We start from the raw sequence: 19,662 nt of genomic DNA, 5'->3' as shown, positions 1-19,662 counted from the left end.
TTGCTACTACTACTACTACTACTATTACTATTAATACTATTAATACTAATAATACTAATAATACTAATACTACTAGTACTACTATTACTACTACTACTGCTACTGCTATTACTATTACTACTGCTACTGCTATTACGACTACTACTACTACTGATACAAATACTAATACCTATACTAATACTAATACTATTACTACTACTACTACTCAGAGTGTCAAACCAAACGGCATTAAAATAATCTGCACACTTACTGTCATGTTTCTGTTTGGAGTATTTGTTTTTATTTTCATGTAAATAAATAGACACCATGTCAATGCATTGCACAACATCATGTTGTTTTGTTTCATTACAACGTTGGCTGTTCTGAACAGAACAAGTGAACAAGAACCCATCCCAAAAATGAGACACCCTATTCCCTACATTGTGCACTACTTTTGACCAGAGCCCTATGGACCCTGAGCCCTATGGACCCTGGTCACTATGGACCCTGGTCACTATGGACCCTGGTCACTATGGACCCTGGTCACTATGGACCCTGAGCCCTATGGACCCTGGTCACTATGGACCCTGAGCCCTATGGACCCTGAGCCCTATGGACCCTGAGCCCTATGGACCCTGAGCCCTATGGACCCTGGTCACTATGGACCCTGAGCCCTATGGACCCTGAGCCCTGTGGACCCTGAGCCCTATGGACCCTGAGCCCTATGGACCCTGGTCACTATGGACCCTGAGCCCTATGGACCCTGAGCCCTATGGACCCTGGTCACTATGGACCCTGAGCCCTATGGACCCTGGTCACTATGGACCCTGAGCCCTATGGACCCTGAGCCCTGTGGACCCTGGTCACTATGGACCCTGAGCCCTATGGACCCTGGTCACTATGGACCCTGAGCCCTATGGACCCTGAGCCCTATGGACCCTGGTCACTATGGACCCTGGTCACTATGGACCCTGAGCCCTGTGGACCCTGAGCCCTATGGACCCTGGTCACTATGGACCCTGAGCCCTATGGACCCTGAGCCCTATGGACCCTGGTCACTATGGACCCTGAGCCCTATGGACCCTGAGCCCTATGGACCCTGGTCACAATGGACCCTGAGCTCTGTGGACCCTGAGCCCTATGGACCCTGAGCCCTATGGACCCTGGTCAAAAGCAGTGCACTAGAAAAGGGAGCCATTTGTGAAGCAGACCAATAATCCCCTTAGCTGAAGCTGTGGTTTGGCCTGTCCTGACTGGCCAGGGTGATGGCAGGTAGACTGTAGAGTAGGAGTACAGATCTAGGATCAGGTCTCCCCTGGCCATGTAATCATATTCATTGTGATCTAAAAGGCTAAACTGATCCTAGGTCAGCTCTCCTCCTCTGAGACACACAGCCAAAAGCCACGTAAAAAAAACATTATTTTTGTATGTGTTGCCCCAAACGTGGAATTGAACCCACAATTCTGGGACTCATGTTGCAAGCATCATGCTCTACCAACTGATCCACACAGACAGGACCAGTGTTTGGCTCTGTGTCTTACCTACAGAGTAGCTCTGCGTCACAGAGACACTGGGGCCCAGGTTCTGGTTACTGCTGGAGGACAGGCTGGGTTTGACCTCGCCGTCCAGACCAGGATTCAGGGAGGACAGGGAGTGGGAGTGGGAGTACTCGTTAGCCTGCAAAAAGACACGTTCATCATTACACAACCATAGAAACGAAGAAAAAAAGGCCCCACCTCTCCCTGCTATGGGCTTTATTCCACCAATGTTTCATCTAAAGAGCCTTCATTAATCAGGGTTACACAATAACACAACATTAGCTACCAAAACCATGCTTACAGAGTCAAATATTGTCTCTCCGTGAATCTTAGGGTGTCTATGTGTGAGTGTGTGTGTGTGTGGGGTGTGGGTGTCTGGGTTGGGTTTTGGGTGTGTGTAGTCGCCTGTAAGTGTGTGCATGCATATTTGTGTGTGTGTGTGCGTGTGTGTGTATATGTGTGTGTGTGTGTGTGTATCTGTGTGTGTGTGTGTGTGTGTGTGTGTGTGTGTGTGTGTGTGTATGTGTGTGTGTATATGTGTATGTGTGTGTATATGTGCGTGCGTGTATATGTGCGTGCGTGTATATGTGCGTGCGCGTGTGTGTGTGTGTGTGTGTGTGTGTGTGTGTGTGTGTGTGTGTGTGTGTGTGTGTGTGTGTGTGTGTGTGTGTGTGTGTGTGTGTGTGAGAGAGTTCACTATTTTCAAGCTGCAGCAGCGAGGGTGGGAGTTCAAGCATATCATTAATGTATTTTGGTTTTGTCTGAGAGGAAGTGGGATCTAGAAAAGCCAAGCCGTCATCTGGTCCTTTGTGCTTGACTGCAGCCAGGAGTCCTGATCAGCCAAGGGAGAAAACAGCTCTGCTTGGTTACCACGCCACTGTCCCCAATGGTGCCCTATTCCCTACTACAGCGCACTGCTTTGGACCAGAAGTAGTGCGCTGCACAGGGTATAAGATTACATTTGGGACGTACACAGACACGCCATGTGGCCCTGGTTCAAACAGGACACTATTCACCTTTTGGCTTTTTAAAATTTGGAATATTTTTTTTATTTTAAATAAGCTTCCCCACAACCCTTTAACGTTTCATTGGTTCATCATCAGTGACTATAAATAGGTTGTCATATACTGTAAGTTACACTGTTCCGTGTTACCATATACAAAATGAATATCAAATTGAAAGAAATAACATTTTTCTCCATTCTATTTATATATGTTTTATCATAATGAGAAAATGACTTTGTTTTATATCGACCATGATGTATTTTCTATGTATTTAGTTTGGACTGCAATACATTACTATAGAGACACTGTGTACACCCACAGAAAGTATTTCCTTTGTACGGTGGTGGATAGTTTGAGACGGTCATGGCAGATGTTAGTGTGTGTTTTATAATGAGATCAGACTTCCGGAGACTGTGTGTTGACAATGTTTGTCCAAAAAAAAGCCCAGTGTGTGTCTGAGTGGCTCGCTGGGCTGCGGTCCCAAAGGGGACGCCTGTGAGCCTGTGACCCCACTCTTGTCTGCTTCTATCCCAGATAAACTCTAATTGTCTGCTACAACTGTTCACGGGGACAATGTCGGATGTTTTCCTCTATTCTTGAAGGCTTTAGACGTCAAACAGGCGTTTTATCATGCAGATAAAGGACGGGCTCGAAGACGGGGGAGATGGAGGAAAAAAAAACAAAAGAAAAGATAGATTTGAAAAGGATGACCAAATGGCTAGCAGAAGTGTGGGAGGGTTGAATCTATTTAGTTCTGCATCTCCAGAATGGTGTTTTTAATGGCCTTCCAACCAGCACCCAGACCCCGGCTAATAGGGACACATTGACCAATGAGGAGAAAGGGGAACAATGACAAGTGAAAGAGAGGTCCATGAAAGGAGAAAATCCTCTGATTAATACTATATTCAATTAAAACAGATTTTTCTGTTCCCGTCACATCATTTCCATTATTGTTCTACTGTTCTCATTTCCATTATTGTTCTACTGGTCTCTTTTCCATTATTGTTCTACTGGTCTCTTTTCCATTATTGTTCTACTGGTCTCTTTTCCATTATTGTTCTACTGGTCTCTATTCCATTATTGTTCTACTGGTCTCTATTCCATTATTGTTCTACTGGTCTCTTTTCCATTATTGTTCTACTGGTCTCTATTCCATTATTGTTCTACTGGTCTCTATTCCATTATTGTTCTACTGGTCTCTTTTCCATTATTGTTCTACTGGTCTCTATTCCATTATTGTTCTACTGGTCTCTTTTCCATTATTGTTCTACTGGTCTCTTTTCCATTATTGTTCTACTGGTCTCTATTCCATTATTGTTCTACTGGTCTCTATTCCATTATTGTTCTACTGGTCTCTTTTCCATTATTGTTCTACTGTTCTATATTCCATTATTGTTCTACTGGTCTCTATTCCATTATTGTTCTACTGGTCTCTTTTCCATTATTGTTCTACTGGTCTCTATTCCATTATTGTTCTACTGGTCTCTTTTTCTTTTGAACCCCGCCTCCTTTCCCTCTCTTCTTCTTCTTTAATACTCTCTCTGAAGCTCTCTGTGATTGCAAGTCATTTCCAATTCGTTTTGGTATTGATCTTCCAGTAGAAATCAGTTTGGTAATTAGCTCCAAATTAGGCTCTCTTCTGGAGGTGAGTCCTGTCCTACTGATTTATTACCTACGTAATTCGCCGCGATCGGAGAGAAATTAAAATGAACTCAATTAGGCCCATTGCTTTAGCTCTTTTATGGGTCCCCCCTTAAAGACTTGTAGTTTTATACGGGTACAAATTAATAGTCTCTTGTTGTTTAATAGTCTAATGAAAGTAAATAAAGGTTATCCATTGTAATAAGCCTCAGAGAGGTTTTAATAAGAAGAAAGGTAGTATCTCAACATATAAGGGTCTAGTTATTGTGGTTTCTTTTGGTTGGGGGCAGGGTGGTGGTTACAGAAGGGGTCTTCATTTGGTAAATGAGGATGGATAGATGGTGGGCGTTTGTGGTGTTGACATCAAAAGCAAGACGCATTAGAATATCCTATATATACACCCAGGTGTGTGGAAATAAATCAAGAAAGCCCCTTTTCTATGTTTACAATTTATAAAAACATTTCCATGATAAATCTGACAACTGAAAGCGGCTTCATACACTGTTTCAATAATAACATTTTTCAAGAATGACACAGAATTATAACAGAAATACCAGGTGCAAAAGGAGAAACACAAAGTCAAATAACACAACAGCAAAAAATAGAGAAAAATAGAGATATTGATTAATTGCATGTTGCCTTTCTGTTATTCTCAATTATAGGGGATCCAAGGAATGTGGTGTTTTTTCATCCCAAGATCAATACGACGTGGGAGTTTTCCCTGAAATCCCTTCAGCATTTTACATGCTGTTTTCTAATACACTGGAATGACTGGTTTACCAGCCTATACATTTGTGGGCATTTTATTTTGAGAGCTGCGTGGAGCAGGTGTATATATATATATATTGGTTAGATGGCGTGCTCCTTCGGGGCCCTCTGGGCCAACTAAATAAAATAGCAGAATCTCTCAGCACAAAAAGTAAATAAAAATATGTTGCGTTTCAGAGAAAACTACGTTTGGAGCAGCAACAACAATGCTAAAATAAAATAAACAACCAGAAAAACAGCAACAACAATATCATGGTTGTACAGCTGGAGGAAACTGGGAAGGAATGGAAGGGGTGACGTGGTGCAATATACAGGTGGATTACTGGTGATGGTGACAAACAACAAGACGTAACTAACCTGTTCTGGTTTGATGTGGTCCGAGGTTGGGAAGACGTCAGGGTACGACGGGCGTTCAAAGACCCGGTCCAAAGCTTCCAGCTGCTGCTGAGTGAAAGCATCGGCCCGCAGGTGCTTCCGTAAACTGTCCACACTAACCTGAGAATCAGTGTTTGGGCCAGACCCATCTGAACCATCTACAAGAAGAGAGAGCAACAACACTAGAGTCTAATCAGGAAGCCCCTGGAAGGTAGGAAGCTGGCTGACTGAAGCCCCTGTATGGTAGGATACTGGCTGTCACTGAAGTCCCTGTAAGGTAGGAAGCTGGCTGTCACTGAAGTCCCTGTAAGGTAGGAAGCTGGCTGTCACTGAAGTCCCTGTAAGGTAGGAAGCTGGCTGTCACTGAAGTCCCTGTAAGGTAGGAAGCTGGCTGTCACTGAAGTCCCTGTAAGGTAGGAAGCTGGCTGTCACTGAAGCCCCTGTATGGTAGGAAGCTGGTTGTCTGAAGTCCCTGTAAGGTAGGAAGCTGGCTGTCACTGAAGTCCCTGTAAGGTAGGAAGCTGGCTGTCACTGAAGTCCCTGTAAGGTAGGAAGCTGGCTGTCACTGAAGTCCCTGTAAGGTAGGAAGCTGGCTGTCACTGAAGCCCCTATAAGGTAGGAAGCTGGCTGTCACTGAAGTCTCTTTAAGGTAGGAAGCTGGCTGTCACTGAAGTCTCTTTAAGGTAGGAAGCTGGCTGTCACTGAAGTCTCTTTAAGGTAGGAAGCTGGCTGTCACTGAAGCCCATGTAAGGTAGGAAGCTGTCTGAAGCCCCTGTGGCTTTTTGTTTATATCATTACTGTGTGTTACTGGTAACTTTGGATAAGAGTACTCAGTGCTTGAGTTGGGCCTGCACTCAAATGTTCCATCACCTCTTATAGAATATTGGCTCTATATTATGAGTACCAGCACACGCAAGTAAGTGTTTTACTGTACCATTTACACGCGTGTACACCCGCTGTATCCTGTACCGTTTACACGCGTGTACACCCACTGTATCCTGTACTGTTTACACCTGTGTACACCTGCTGTATCCTGTACCGTTTACACGTGTGTACACCCTCTGTATCCTGTACCGTTTACATGCGTGTACACCCGCTGTATTCTTTGTACCTGATGAATAAATGTTGATTTGATTTGACCTACATATAAAACATGCTGGCACCCAAAATGAGTCCAAGCATCTATTTGAGTCCACTTCAAGCACTACTGATATATTCAATCATACAGAGCAGATTCAGTCAGGGTAGATTCAGTCAGGGTAGATTCAGTCAGGGCAGATTCAGTCAGGGTAGATTCAGTCAGGGTAGATTCAGTCAGGGTAGATTCAGTCAGGGTAGATTCAGTCAGGGTAGATTCAGTCAGAGTAGATTCAGTTAGGGTAGATTCAGTCAGGGTAGATTCAGTCAGGGTAGATTCAGTCAGGGTAGATTCAGTCAGGGCAGATTCAGTCAGGGTAGATTCAGTCAGGGTAGATTCAGTCAGGGTAGATTCAGTCAGGGTAGATTCAGTCAGAGTAGATTCAGTTAGGGTAGATCCGTCAGAGTTGATTCAGTTAGGATAGATTCAGTCAGGGCAGATTCAGTCAAGGTAGATTCAGTCAGGGTAGATTCAGTCAGGGTAGATTCAGTTAGGATAGATTCTGTCAAGGTTGATTCAGTCAGGGTAGATTCAGTCAGGGTAGATTCAGTCAGGGCAGATTCAGTCAGGGTAGATTCAGTCAGGGTAGATTCAGTTAGGGTAGATTCAGTCATGGTAGATTCAGTCAGGGCAGATTCAGTCAGGGTAGATTCAGTCAGGGTAGATTCAGTCAGGGTAGATTCAGTCAGAGTAGATTCAGTCAGGGTAGATTCAGTCAGAGTTGATTCAGTTAGGATAGATTCAGTCAGGATAGATTCAGTCAGGATAGATTCAGTTAGGATAGATTCTGTCAAGGTTGATTCAGTCAGGGTAGATCCAGTCAGGGTAGATTCAGTCAGGATAGATTCAGTTAGGAAAGATTCTGTCAAGGTTGATTCAGTCAGGGTAGATTCAGTCAGGGTAGATTCAGTCAGGGTAGATTCAGTCAGGGTAGATTCAGTCAGGGCAGATTCAGTCAGGGTAGATTCAGTCAGGGTAGATTCAGTCAGGGCAGATTCAGTCAGGGTAGGTTCAGTCAGGGTAGAAATAAACAGGTCATATTAATGCTGCTAGTGGTGAGCCACTGAGTGCAGTGTTTCTTCACAGACAGACAGTAGAGGAAACGACCACTACCACACACAGTATTAGCCAGCATCATGATGTGAAAGCCCCTGTGGTAATTGATGGATTACCATCAGTGCAAATATATACTTGTTGTAGTGGTGGAGCCCATGTATTTTAATGAACGCGGCAGCTACAGTACTGCAGTGGCTTTTTCATTCCATGTTCATTCCAGGCTCCAGGGGTTTCCCTCCTTCTTCTCTCCTTTCTCAATTTCCCTTTTCCACAGTTTAATACTGCTTTCATTTTCAGTAGAGTGGCAGAGTAACAGTGTTTCATTTGGGTAGCTAACACCGCTGTGACCACAGACAGACACGACAGACAGAGAAAGAGAGAGAGAGAGAGAGAACGAGAGAGAAAGAGAAAGAGAGAGAGAGATGCTGTGAATGAATAAACTGGTACAGTCTAGTTCAATCATCTCCCAGTCCCAGGATGCCATTCTCCAAACAGAGGGAGAGGGATGCCTTAGCTTTTCCCTTTGGCGCTTCCCTGTGATGCTTTAAAGCCCCACTTTTACAGCCCTCCGGACCCCTCCCTTCCCATCCCAGGCTGCAGCGACTCTGGCTACTGCCTCTCAGTCTCCAGCCTCCTCCTCCGTGGATCTCTAGAAAGGCCTTCAGCTCCCTTACAAATCTGTCATTCTAAATTTGCGGCAGATTATGTTCTCTGGTTGGTTCTGGAGGGAGCGGCGGAGATATATGATATGCAAGGAGGGACCCTATTGATTGCCTGCCTGGTCTGGTGGCAAGAGGGAGCCCGAAATGAACTTGAAATGAACATCATGCCTCAACTCAATGTGCGTATAATACTCTACTTAATCCCACATTTTTCTCTGCCATGGAATTCAATTGATCAATCATGTCTCTCCTGATAGTACCATTTGGAAGGGTTATTGCCATTCCATTCTGCCGCTTGACCTTTTCTCACTGGGGCCAGAGGATGAACCTGCACTCCCAAGAAGAGCAAAACGCATCAAGGGGATATATAAGAGACCCTGGGGGAGTCGTGTGTGTGTGTGTGTGTGTGTGTGTGTGTGTGTGTGTGTGTGTGTGTGTGTTTGTGTGTGTGTGTGTGTGTGTGTGTGTGTGTGTGTGTGTGTGTGTGTGTGTGTGTGTGTGTCGTGATTGGGGGAGGGGAGGGGGGTCTGTGCATGTGGTGAATAAGTAACTACCATTTGCTGCCCAACATACTACAATACTTCTATATCCTCAAACAACTTATTTGGATAACTAATAATTCTAAATAAACATTAAAATAGCTATTTATGTGAAAAAATACCTATTACGGTATATGTATTTCATTTTACACATATGTAAAATCTTTCTATTTTCATAATTTTCAAAATCTTTCTATTTACATAGTGTGATCGGTTGGGATCACAGGAGAACATAAATCACTTCTACTTTACACTGTTCAGCTATTTTCTTCTGATTTTCAGTATAGATAAATCTAATCACGTCTTTGATCTGGCATTATTTCTGGACAGCTCCACTGGGGGCCTCAGCCTCTCGTAGCTCCGCTGAACGGTCGGCGCTTTATCAACCTCAACTGTTCCCTTCGGTCCTCGGAAGCAAATAGACTCATTAATTACTTTCCATCTGCTAGGCCAGAGTACATACCATGATCAATACCCGCACATTAGTCATTCACCACAGAGGAATACACTTCCCATACACAAGATAAACCACCCGCAGGTCAACCTACAGTACATGGGCCGTGGTTCCCACTCAAACCATCCCCAGGTTAACCTGTTGTTCCCACTCAAACCATCCCCAGGTTAACCTGTTGTTCCCACTCAAACCATCCCCAGGTTAACCTGTTGTTCCCACTCAAACCATCCCCAGGTTAACCTGTTGTTCCCACTCAAACCATCCCCAGGTTAACCTGTTGTTCCCACTCAAACCATCCCCAGGTTAACCTGTTGTTCCCACTCAAACCATCCCCAGGTTAACCTGTTGTTCCCACTCAAACCATCCCCAGGTTAACCTGTTGTTCCCACTCAAACCATCCCCAGGTTAACCTGTTGTTCCCACTCAAACCATCCCCAGGTCAACCTGTTGTTCCCACTCAAACCATCCCCAGGTCAACCTGTTGTTCCCACTCAAACCATCCCCAGGTCAACCTACAGTACACGGGCTGTTGTTCCCACTCAAGTTAATGTGAAATACCCATTTAAACATTTAAGACACCCACCTCAATATTTCCTCCTTGTAATATCCATAATCATATGACTAGTGTAAAAACCCCTCACTCTAATGCCGTCTATCTATGTAAAAACCCCTCACCCTAATGCCCAGTACATCTATGTAAAAACCCGCACTCTAATGCCCAGTCCATCTATGTAAAAACCCCTCACTCTAATGCCCAGTACATCTCTGTAAAAACCCCTCACTCTAATTTTATTTATTTATTTCACCTTTATTTAACCAGGTAGGCTAGTTGATCAAGTTTTCATTTACAACTGCGACCTGGCTAAGACAAAGCAAAGCAGTGCGACACAAACAACAACACAGAGTTACACATGGGATAAACAAACATACAGTCAATAACACAGTAGAAACATGTACAGTGTGTTCAAATGAGGTAAGATAAGGGAGGTAAGGCAATAAATAGGCCATATTGGCGAAATAATTACAATTTAGCAATTTAAACACTGGAGTGATAGATGTGCAGAAGATGAATGTGCAAGTAGAGATACTGGGGTGCAAAGGAGCAAAATAAATAAATAACAGTATGGGGATGAGGTAGTTGGATGGGCTATTTACAGATGGGCTATGTACAGGTGCAGTGATCTGTGAGCTGCTCTGACAGCTGGTGCTTAAAGTTAGTGAGGGAGATATGAGCTTCAGTGATTTTTGCAATTTGTTCCAGTCATTGGCAGCAGAGAACTGGTTGGAAAGGCAGCCAAAGGAGGAATTGGCTTTGGGGGTGACCAGTGAAATATACCTGCTGGAGCGCGTGCCCAGTACAATGCCCAGTACATCTCTGTAAAAACCGGTGGCCCAAAATGCACCTTATTCCCTATATAATGCACTCCTTTTGACCAGAGCCCTATGGCCTGACTGTCTCACCCATGTCTGCTGGAATAGGTTGTTCTAGCTGATGGTAAGGAGACCCTCAGTCTAGCCTGGCTAAACCAGACTGAATGCTAAACTCAATGGTGAGCTCAGCATTCAGTCTAGTTTTTACCAGCCTAGTTAACTAGAGTAATTCTGTTTCATCATGATGACATTTACAAGTTAATTCAAGCATCACAATTATATTTCTTAAAGGTACATAGGAAATATTTTTTGATGTATCTAAAAACAAATTACAGCCATTTTGTTTTTGCTGCGTATCATAGCCACCCAGCAATGTAATACGACACGTATACCAAATTTCATATTTCTACTGAAGCACCGCAAGACATCATATCCTACAAGTATACAGTACCAAATAACATATGTTGTGAGATATATGGTATATGGTGTTTCCCATTCCGTGCTAGCTGTTATGTAGTCTACAGTTACCATCGTCTTGTTTGTTCATCATTTGGAATGGAGGCTAGCTGTAATATCTGATACTGCCATATATTAAATAACATTTGCTAAGATATATTGTATATGTTTTGGAGGCCATTTTCCATACCATTTTAGCTATTAATTATGTCATAGCATTAGCCGGTAAACCTGGAAATCATAATGGCTTTGTTTACATGTAGTCATTTAGCAGACGCTCTTATCCAGAGCGACGTCCAGTAGTGAGGTCATACATTTTCATACTGGTCCCCGGTGGGAATTGAACCCACAACCCTGGTGTTGCAAGTGCCACGCTCTACCAACTGGTCTCTGTTTCTCCACATCCTCCCCAGTGATGCTAATAACTTATGTTGTTATGTCATAATAGATAATGTCTTTGTTTGTTGGTGTGTCTCCTTATCCTCCATAGTGATGGCGTCTGTGTTATTTATCAGTGAGTGACAGGCTTGAGTGTATTCATCTTGACATGGCTGGGTATTAACACTCCGGTAACGAGGGAGCAGAGGACTCCAGACTATCAGATCACATCACTAGCTCTATAAAACAGACTCCTCTCCGCTGGCTCGCCACCCCAAGGTCATGACCCCTAGCAGGGGGTTGAGCCGACGTAATTCTGTCTCTGCCTGGAGTCAGAGAGCGAGGCCGTCTGCCTTACTACACTGACTACCTGTCTGCCAAACACGTCAGAATAAAACCACTACAAACCTCAGCTTTGAGAAGGAAGTTAATGTCTTCTGGCTATGACGGTCATTATACAATAGGCATGAATGGCTCGTGAAGAATTGACCAAAGCAACGGGGTCAAAATATAAGCTCGTAATTGTTATAGTATCTTATTCATGGTAAAATTCAACCTGTGTTCAGTCTGTGTTTAGCCCTGAGTGGAGGCACAGGGAGGTGAAACGGCACCTTAGGGTCTTGAAGGCCCCTCTTTTCTGAATAGGCTTTTTGCCTTTCTGTTGTTGTTGTTTGAACAACATTTAATTACCTATACGTTAGCTAGTGATTCCCTTTCCCAAGCATTGCATTAGCATTCTGTTTGTTTTTGTAATATCACTCCCTCATCTACAACTAGCTTCAATTTACACCCTGAATTAAATCCAATTAACACTAATTTCAAATTAAATTGTAAGCGTTGACACATACATTTTTCAATTGAACGTTTTGGTTAATGCAATGTTAACCAAATCAAATATTACAACATTTAGTGCACATATGCTCCGCATAGCCTCTCTTTAATATATCTTTCATATATCTTTAATATATCTTTCATATATCTTTAATATATCTTTCATATATCTTTCATATATCTTTAATATATCTTTAATATATCTTTAATATATCTTTCATATATCTTTCATATATCTTTCATATATCTTTCATATATCTTTAATATATCTTTCTACTTACACAGATATGTGTAACTAAGACAATTCTCTCATTATACACTCTGCTGGCCTCAGAAAGACAACTCCATATCGTCTGAACGGTGACTATCTTCATTTGACATTTGAGTCATTTAGCAGACAATCTTATCCATAGCGACGTTCTTATCCATAGCGACATTACGTTCAACAACGGTAGGTCCAACTACAGACGGTGTACAGTGACGGTGTACAGGAAGGCCCTGACACCACTCTTCATTGATCTGTTCCTGGGTATTAATTAAGCAGCTTTATTCATTGATTTAGCACATTACAGTTCAGTGTGTTACCGCCTGTCTCTCAGACTTGATGTTGTTGAACTGAGATCCTCTGTTGATCCACCCTTCTCCCTGGGATGCATCCCTAATGACACCCTATCCCCTATATAAATGCCCTATGGGCCCTGGTCACAAGTAGTGTCGTGTAGAAGGAATATGGTGCCATTTGGGGCACAGTCCCTCTCTCACCCAAACAGATGGTGATGCTGACAGAACACTGATGTGAACAGGATTCATGGCCTAGTGCTCCATCATTCATCTGTCCCTGTCCCTGTCCCTGTCCCTGTCCCTGTCTCTGTCCCTCTCTCTGTCCCTCTCTCTCTGTCTCTCTCTCTGTATCCGTCTTCTCTCTCTCTGTCTCTCTCTCTGTATCTGTCTTTCTCTCTCTCTGTATCTTTCTCTCTCTCCTGTCTTTCTCTCCCCCCTCTCGTCTGTCTGTCTGTCTGTCTGTCTGTCTGTCTGTCTGTCTGTCTGTCTGTCTGTCTGTCTGTCTGTCTGTCTGTCTGTCTGTCTGTCTGTCTGTCTGTCTGTCCGTCCGTCCCTCTCCCTCTGTCTGTCTGTCCCTGTCTCTCCCTCTCCCTGTCCGTCTGTCTGTTATACCTTTGAATGATATGAAATGATTATCTTATTGTGGAATTTCTCTTTTTTATTATTATCACATTGTACAAAAGCTTCAGACAATGCAGAAATATTTTTTGAAAGTGATTGAAATGAAGAATACCCATAATGGTAGTTATGATTGTCCATATTGTGGGTAGTATTTGAATAGCGATGTGAAATGGTTTCAAAAGACTGGACACACTTGGTGAGATATCATTCTCTTCATTGGCCATTAGCTAGATACCGTATCCTCAAGAATCCTCTCAGCTGTATCTGTCCAGGTGATTTCAGCTAAATCACCCAATAGAATGGGTGTCAGCAACCCGTTGTACGTAACGGTTAGTCAGTATCTTAATAATGTACGTTAATTCAACAATCTGTATTTCCACCACAGTATGCTAATATATCTCTGCTAATGTTGCATCCATTCTAGAACATTCTAACACTATGGTAGGGTACATACTGTGACAAAACAATCACCAAACAAAAGCAGTTCCCTATCGGTCCAAAGCATTTGGTCTATTCCACAGGCTGCAATACAAATTCCTTCTTGGCAATAATTCCTACAGTCATTGAACAGAATATTTCAGACCCTTGAGCTATTTCCTTTGTCTTTTCCAGTAGCCAGCCCATAGGAGGGGAGTGGGGATGCGGGTGGAGGGTTGGACGGGTTGGGGAGGGGGGGTTTGGGGTGTGGAGGGGAGTGGGGATGCGGGTGGAGGGTTGGATGGGTTGGGGGGGGTTGGGGGATGCGGGTGGAGGGTTGGACGGGTTGGGGAGGGGGGGTTTGGGGTGTGGAGGGGAGAGAGGAGACGGAGACTAGGATGTTAATTTGTGAGGTAATAGCTTTTCTCTGCGGAATTGCAAATTCTCATATATATGGACAGCAGACAGGACATCCATGGTCACCAACGACACGATGGGTTCCTCCCAAAGGGAATCCTATTCCCTATGTAGTGCACTACAAGGCCCTCATCAAAAGTACCGCACTATAAAGGGAATAGGGGGCCCTTTAGTACACAGCTCATCTCCAGAGGTCCTCGCTCTCTCTCCTCCTCCGCCTCTCTCTCCTCTCTCTCTCTCTCCTCTCTCTCTCCTCTCTCTCTCCTCTCCTCTCCTCTCCACGCTCTGTCCTGGCTGGCAACAATAGCTGCCAAGTGTAACATGCTACTTTTAATTTGCAATAACACATGACAAAGCCAGATTAATGGCTCTTATGACACGAGTGTCCCTGGCGCCGGTCTTCTCCAGGACCCAGTGTACATAACGCGTGTCACACTACATTATCTCTACATCCCTCTAGTAATGGGGGGACCTGCTTTCTTTAAAGGGCCCTCACTGCTGAGTTGGAACTTAGGAGCTGTCTGACTGGTGCACCTTGGCACAGAGCCACAGTACAGCCAAGGTTCTGGAACTCTACACACCACCGTCCGTCCGTTTACTGCATGAGCCGCTTACTTTCAACTTGTTGTTATTGTTATTTACCCTAGCTACCAACTTAGTTTTTAATAAAGTTGAATAAAGTTTTGATAAAGACTGTTTGTCTTCTATACATGTTCCTATGTGCAGAGGTAAAATTGTATACAGGGGTTATCCTTTCTACAATAAAGTCAACTCTGGGGGCTAATTCTCTGCACCACGAATGAGAGAAACATGGAGGTGTGTGAGTTAACATTCCATCTCTAAAAAGAGTTTGTGTCGTGATCAGACACTAATAATCAGGCTTAACAAGTTAAACATGGCTCAGCTCATAGAAGGCTAAAGACTGGACTGGACTTCTGGACATATAATCCAATGCATTAATTAATACCGCCACCACGGTAGCATACCTCAACAAATACAGCATTAAAATAAGTTGAAAGAACAAACAGCTTTTGAAACACTGACCTGGGGTCTGTATTAAACACTGACCTGGGGTCTTAGTATTAAACACTGATCTGGGGTCTGTATTAAACCCTGACCTGGGGTCTTAGTATTAAACACTGACCTGGGGTCTTAGTATTAAACACTGACCTGGGGTCTGTATTAAACACTGACCTGGGGTCTGTATTAAACACTGACCTGTGGTCTTAGTATTAAACACTGACCTGGGGACTTAGTATTAAACACTGACCTGGGGTCTGTATTAAACACTGACCTGGGGTCTGTATTAAACACTGACCTGGGGTCTTAGTATTAAACACTGACCTGGGGTCTGTATTAAACACTGACCTGTGGTCTTAGTATTAAACACTGACCTGGGGTCTGTGTTAAACACTGACCTGGGGTCTTAGTATTAAACACTGACCTGGGGTCTGTATTAAACCCTGACCTGGGGTCTTAGTATTAAACACTGATCTGGGGTCTGTATTAAACACTGACCTGGGGTCTTAGTATTAAATACTGACCTGGGGTCTGTATTAAACACTGACCTGGGGTCTGTATTAAACACTGACCTGGGGTCTGTATTAAACACTGACCTGTGGTCTTAGTATTAAACACTGACCTGGGGTCTGTATTAAACACTGACCTGGGGTCTGTATTAAACACTGACCTGGGGTCTTAGTATTAAACACTGACCTGCGGTCAGATATCCAGTCCTGAAGTCTTAGTATAGGCTCAAACATTTAGATTTGGTGTTTCAAGTGAGAGATTACGACAATTTATTCATAATTGTAATTTAAAAAATCCTGACATGAAGAATAACACTCAGTATTGAGAATACTGAAAGCAACTGATATGGAGAACATTGTCTTTGCAGGTGCAGTATATCTCGAGTTCCATTAATATGAAATGTATAGTAGCCTAAATAGTAATTATTTTTTTATAATTTACTGGAACACATAGTAGAGTAAAGCATGATGCCATCTAGCTATAGTCATGATATCGGATGCAATATAGTATTTTTTCAAACAGTGGCTTGCGGCGAGACATTGTTTTTGAAGCAGTGTTTTGATGAGCCATGATGTGAGAGAGGATTGAAGGCCCGAGGTTGATCTTTTTGGAAAGATAAACTATCAGTGTCCCTCAGCTTGTGATTCCAGGTGGGTAATATTGACTGGGTCTGGAGAGGTATTATGTAAGAACTATATCTCTACCCTACACTCCCCCACCTGAAATCCCCACACACCCAACCACCCTACACTCCCCACCCAACCACCCTACACTCCCCCACCCAACCACCCTACACTCCCCCACCCAACCACCCTACACCCCCTGCTTCCCTCTGCTCTCACTGGGGCTGGAGAGGGAGTATTCGTGCGTCCCAAATTGCACCTTCCCTATTCCCTATTTTCCCCATAGGGCTCGGTTCAAAGGTAGTGCACTATATAGGGAATAGGGCACCATTTGGAACGCACCCCTATATAAGAACCACAGACCCCTGTTCCCTCTGCTCTTTCATCAGCATGCCGCCCGGCCCGGGGAACTTAAATCAAGGAAATGGCAGGACATCAAGGAGATCATTTGAGACTGAATAGCCGTAGAAACATGGGGCTGTCATCTATTAGAGGAGAGGACCCTCCAAAACACGCCGCCGAGCAGCTCTCCTCTCACTACGAGCCCCTCTATCTGTCCTTATAAGTCCTTCCTCACCATGTCCTTTAATGTCTCTCTCTCTCTCTCTCTCTCTCCCCTCTCTCTCTCTCTCTCTCTCTCTCTATTTGTCCTTATAGGTCCTTCCTCACCATTTCCTCTAATGCCCCCCCCCTCTCTCTCTCTCTCTCTCTCTATTTGTCCTTATAGGACCTTCTTCACCATTTCCTCTAATGTCTCTCTCTCTCTCTCTCTCTCTCTCTCTCTATTTGTCCTTATAGGTCCTTCCTCAACATTTCCTCTAATGCCCCCCTCTCTCTCTCTCTCTCTCTCTCTCTCTCTCTCTCTCTCTCTCTCTCTCTCTTTGTCCTTATAGGTCCTTCCTCACCATGTCCTCTAATGCCCCCCCCCCCCTCTCTCTCTCTCTCTCTCTCTATTTGTCCTTATAGGTCCTTCCTCAACATTTCCTCTAATGCCCCCCTCTCTCTCTCTCTCTCTCTCTCTCTCTCTCTCTCTCTCTCTCTCTCTCTCTCTTTGTCCTTATAGGTCCTTCCTCACCATGTCCTCTAATGCCCCTCTCTCTCTCTCTCTCTCTCTCTCTCTCTCTCTCCTTACAGGTCCTTCCTCATCCTGTCCTCTAATGCCTACTCTGCCCTTCAGTATCAATCTGCATAGAAATGTGTGCCTTCTATCATCCGATGACTAGATATTACACCCCGGCTAATAGGAAAGACTTCTTGTAGAATAGTCTGAAAATGAACTCTTGTAAAATGTCAGCCGTTTGCATTCTGCCTTACGATCTCTCTCTCTGCTAGCAGCATCTCTTTACAGCGGAAGAGAGTTGATTATGTCATTTGCCTTGTCCACGTCATGCTGGTTTTTATATCTCTGCCAGGAAATCTACCTTCGACACGTCATTAGTCATACCCTCTCCCTTCCATCCTTCCATTCCTCCATCCCTCCACACAGCACACACATAAAACATCTTATTCCACCGAATACCCCCACAAACCCTGCTCGCTGCTCGCGCATATCGCCGTACGCTCATTAGCTAAAGTTCCTTACATACTGCAGAAATAAGTGAGTCATTCCCCTCCCAGTTCCCCTCCCGACACCAGTCTCCTTCCATAGTGTACATGTCCTCATAACACAGTGTGGTTGTGAATGAATGGTCCTGCTCCATTATTCTCACCAGATGCTTATGTAGTGACATTAGAAAGCATGTTGCTTACAGATCCAATAATCTATATGGCCACAGGCTTCTTATATTCACTTGCCTGCTCTTTGAGACAGTAAAAAAAGAGAGGGAAAGAGAGACGGGGAGGGATGGAGTGGAGTGGGGGAGAGAGAGTGATAGAGGGAGAGGGGGAGAATGAGCGAGTGAGAACAAGAGGGGAAAGAGAGAGAGAGATGGGGGAGAGAGAGAACAAGAGGGGAAAGAGAGAGGGGGAGAGAGGGAGAGAACAAGAGGGGAAAGAGAGAGGGGGAGAGAGGGAGAGAACAAGAGGGGAAAGAGAGAGGGGGAGAGAGAGAGAGAACGAGAGGGGGAGAGAGAGAGGGAGAGAGAGAGAGAGAGAGAGAGAGAGAGAGAGAGAGACAGAGAGAGAGAGAGAGACAGAGACAGAGACAGAGAGAGAGAGAGAGAGAGAGAGAGAGAGGGAGAGGGAGAGGGAGAGGGAGAGAGAGAGAACGAGAGGGGGAGAGAGAGAGGGAGGGGGAGAGAGAGAGAGGGAGAGAACGAGATTGGGAGAGAGAGAGAGGGAGAGAGAGAGAGGGAGAGAGAGAGGGAGAGAGAGAGAGAAGGAGAGAGAAAGAGAGGGAGAGGGAGAGAGAGAGGGGGAGAGAACGAGAGGGGGAGAGAGAGAGGGAGGGGGAGAGAGGGAGAGAGAGGGAGAGAGAGAGAGAGGGAGAGAGAGAGAGAGAGAGGGAGAGAACGAGAGGGGGAGAGAGAGAGGGAGGGGGAGAGAGGGAGAGAGAGAGGGAGGGAGAGGGAGAGAGAGAGAGAGGGAGAGAGAGGGAGAGGGAGAGGGAGAGAGAGAGAGGGAGAGAACGAGAGGGGGAGAGAGAGAGGGAGGATGAGGTGCTGCTAGTGTTAAACGTGTCTCCTACCCCGGAGGTGGTAGACGTTGGTTTCTTGAGTGACCTGGGTGGTTGGCTACATCATCTTGACATGTAATTATCTAAGCCCCTCTTAATCACTTCAACAAAGATTAATTGCACAAGACAACAGTGGAGGTCATGTCTTCAAATCAAACAGCTCTTCCTCTTCTTCGTGACACACAAGAACACATTATCATGGTACATTTAGCCCTTATGGTTTTACTGTAGTATCGCTGCGCTCTGGCAATACACATCAGAAGGTCTGATGCTGTACACTAGCTAGTTGTGTATGATGTTATGGAGACTGGGAGATATGCTATTCAGTATTTTCTATTTTGACTAGAAATGCTCCGATCCGTTCTGATCTGAAGCAAATCCGTATTAGAACACATCAACTCATCAAGGTGCTCTGAGTCAGACAACATCAAGGTGCTCTGAGTCAGACAACATCAAGGTGCTCTGAGTCAGACAACATCAAGGTGCTCTGAGTCAGACAACATCAAGGTGCTCTGAGTCAGACAACATCAAGGTGCTCTGAGTCAGACAACATCAAGGTGCTCTGAGTCAGACAACATCAAGGTGCTCTGAGTCAGACAACATCAAGGTGCTCTGAGTCAGACAACATCAAGGTGCTCTGAGTCAGACAACATTAAGGTGCTCTGAGTCAGACAACATCAAGGTGCTCT

General features: G+C 44.5%; 1 protein-coding gene across 2 annotated transcripts in view; it reads right to left on the bottom strand.

Annotated features, from left to right (window-relative positions):
* Positions 1-19,662, bottom strand: part of LOC106594719 (paired box protein Pax-2a) — a 101,227-nt gene that overhangs the window by 70,213 nt on the left and 11,352 nt on the right. For both annotated transcript variants that reach the window (XM_082978758.1, XM_082978759.1), the window contains exons 6-7: positions 5,288-5,463; positions 1,521-1,656 (exon numbers count right to left, since the gene is read on the bottom strand). In XM_082978758.1, coding sequence (XP_082834884.1) covers positions 1,521-1,656; positions 5,288-5,463 — 312 coding nt within the window. The remainder of the gene's footprint in view (positions 1-1,520; positions 1,657-5,287; positions 5,464-19,662) is intronic.

The sequence above is a fragment of the Salmo salar genome, chromosome 01, assembly GCF_965601325.2.
Source record: "Salmo salar chromosome 01, fSalSal1, whole genome shotgun sequence".
Lineage (NCBI taxonomy): Eukaryota > Metazoa > Chordata > Actinopteri > Salmoniformes > Salmonidae > Salmo > Salmo salar.
Note: the sequence above shows the minus strand (reverse complement) of the source record. Positions and strands in the feature narration are given on the sequence as shown.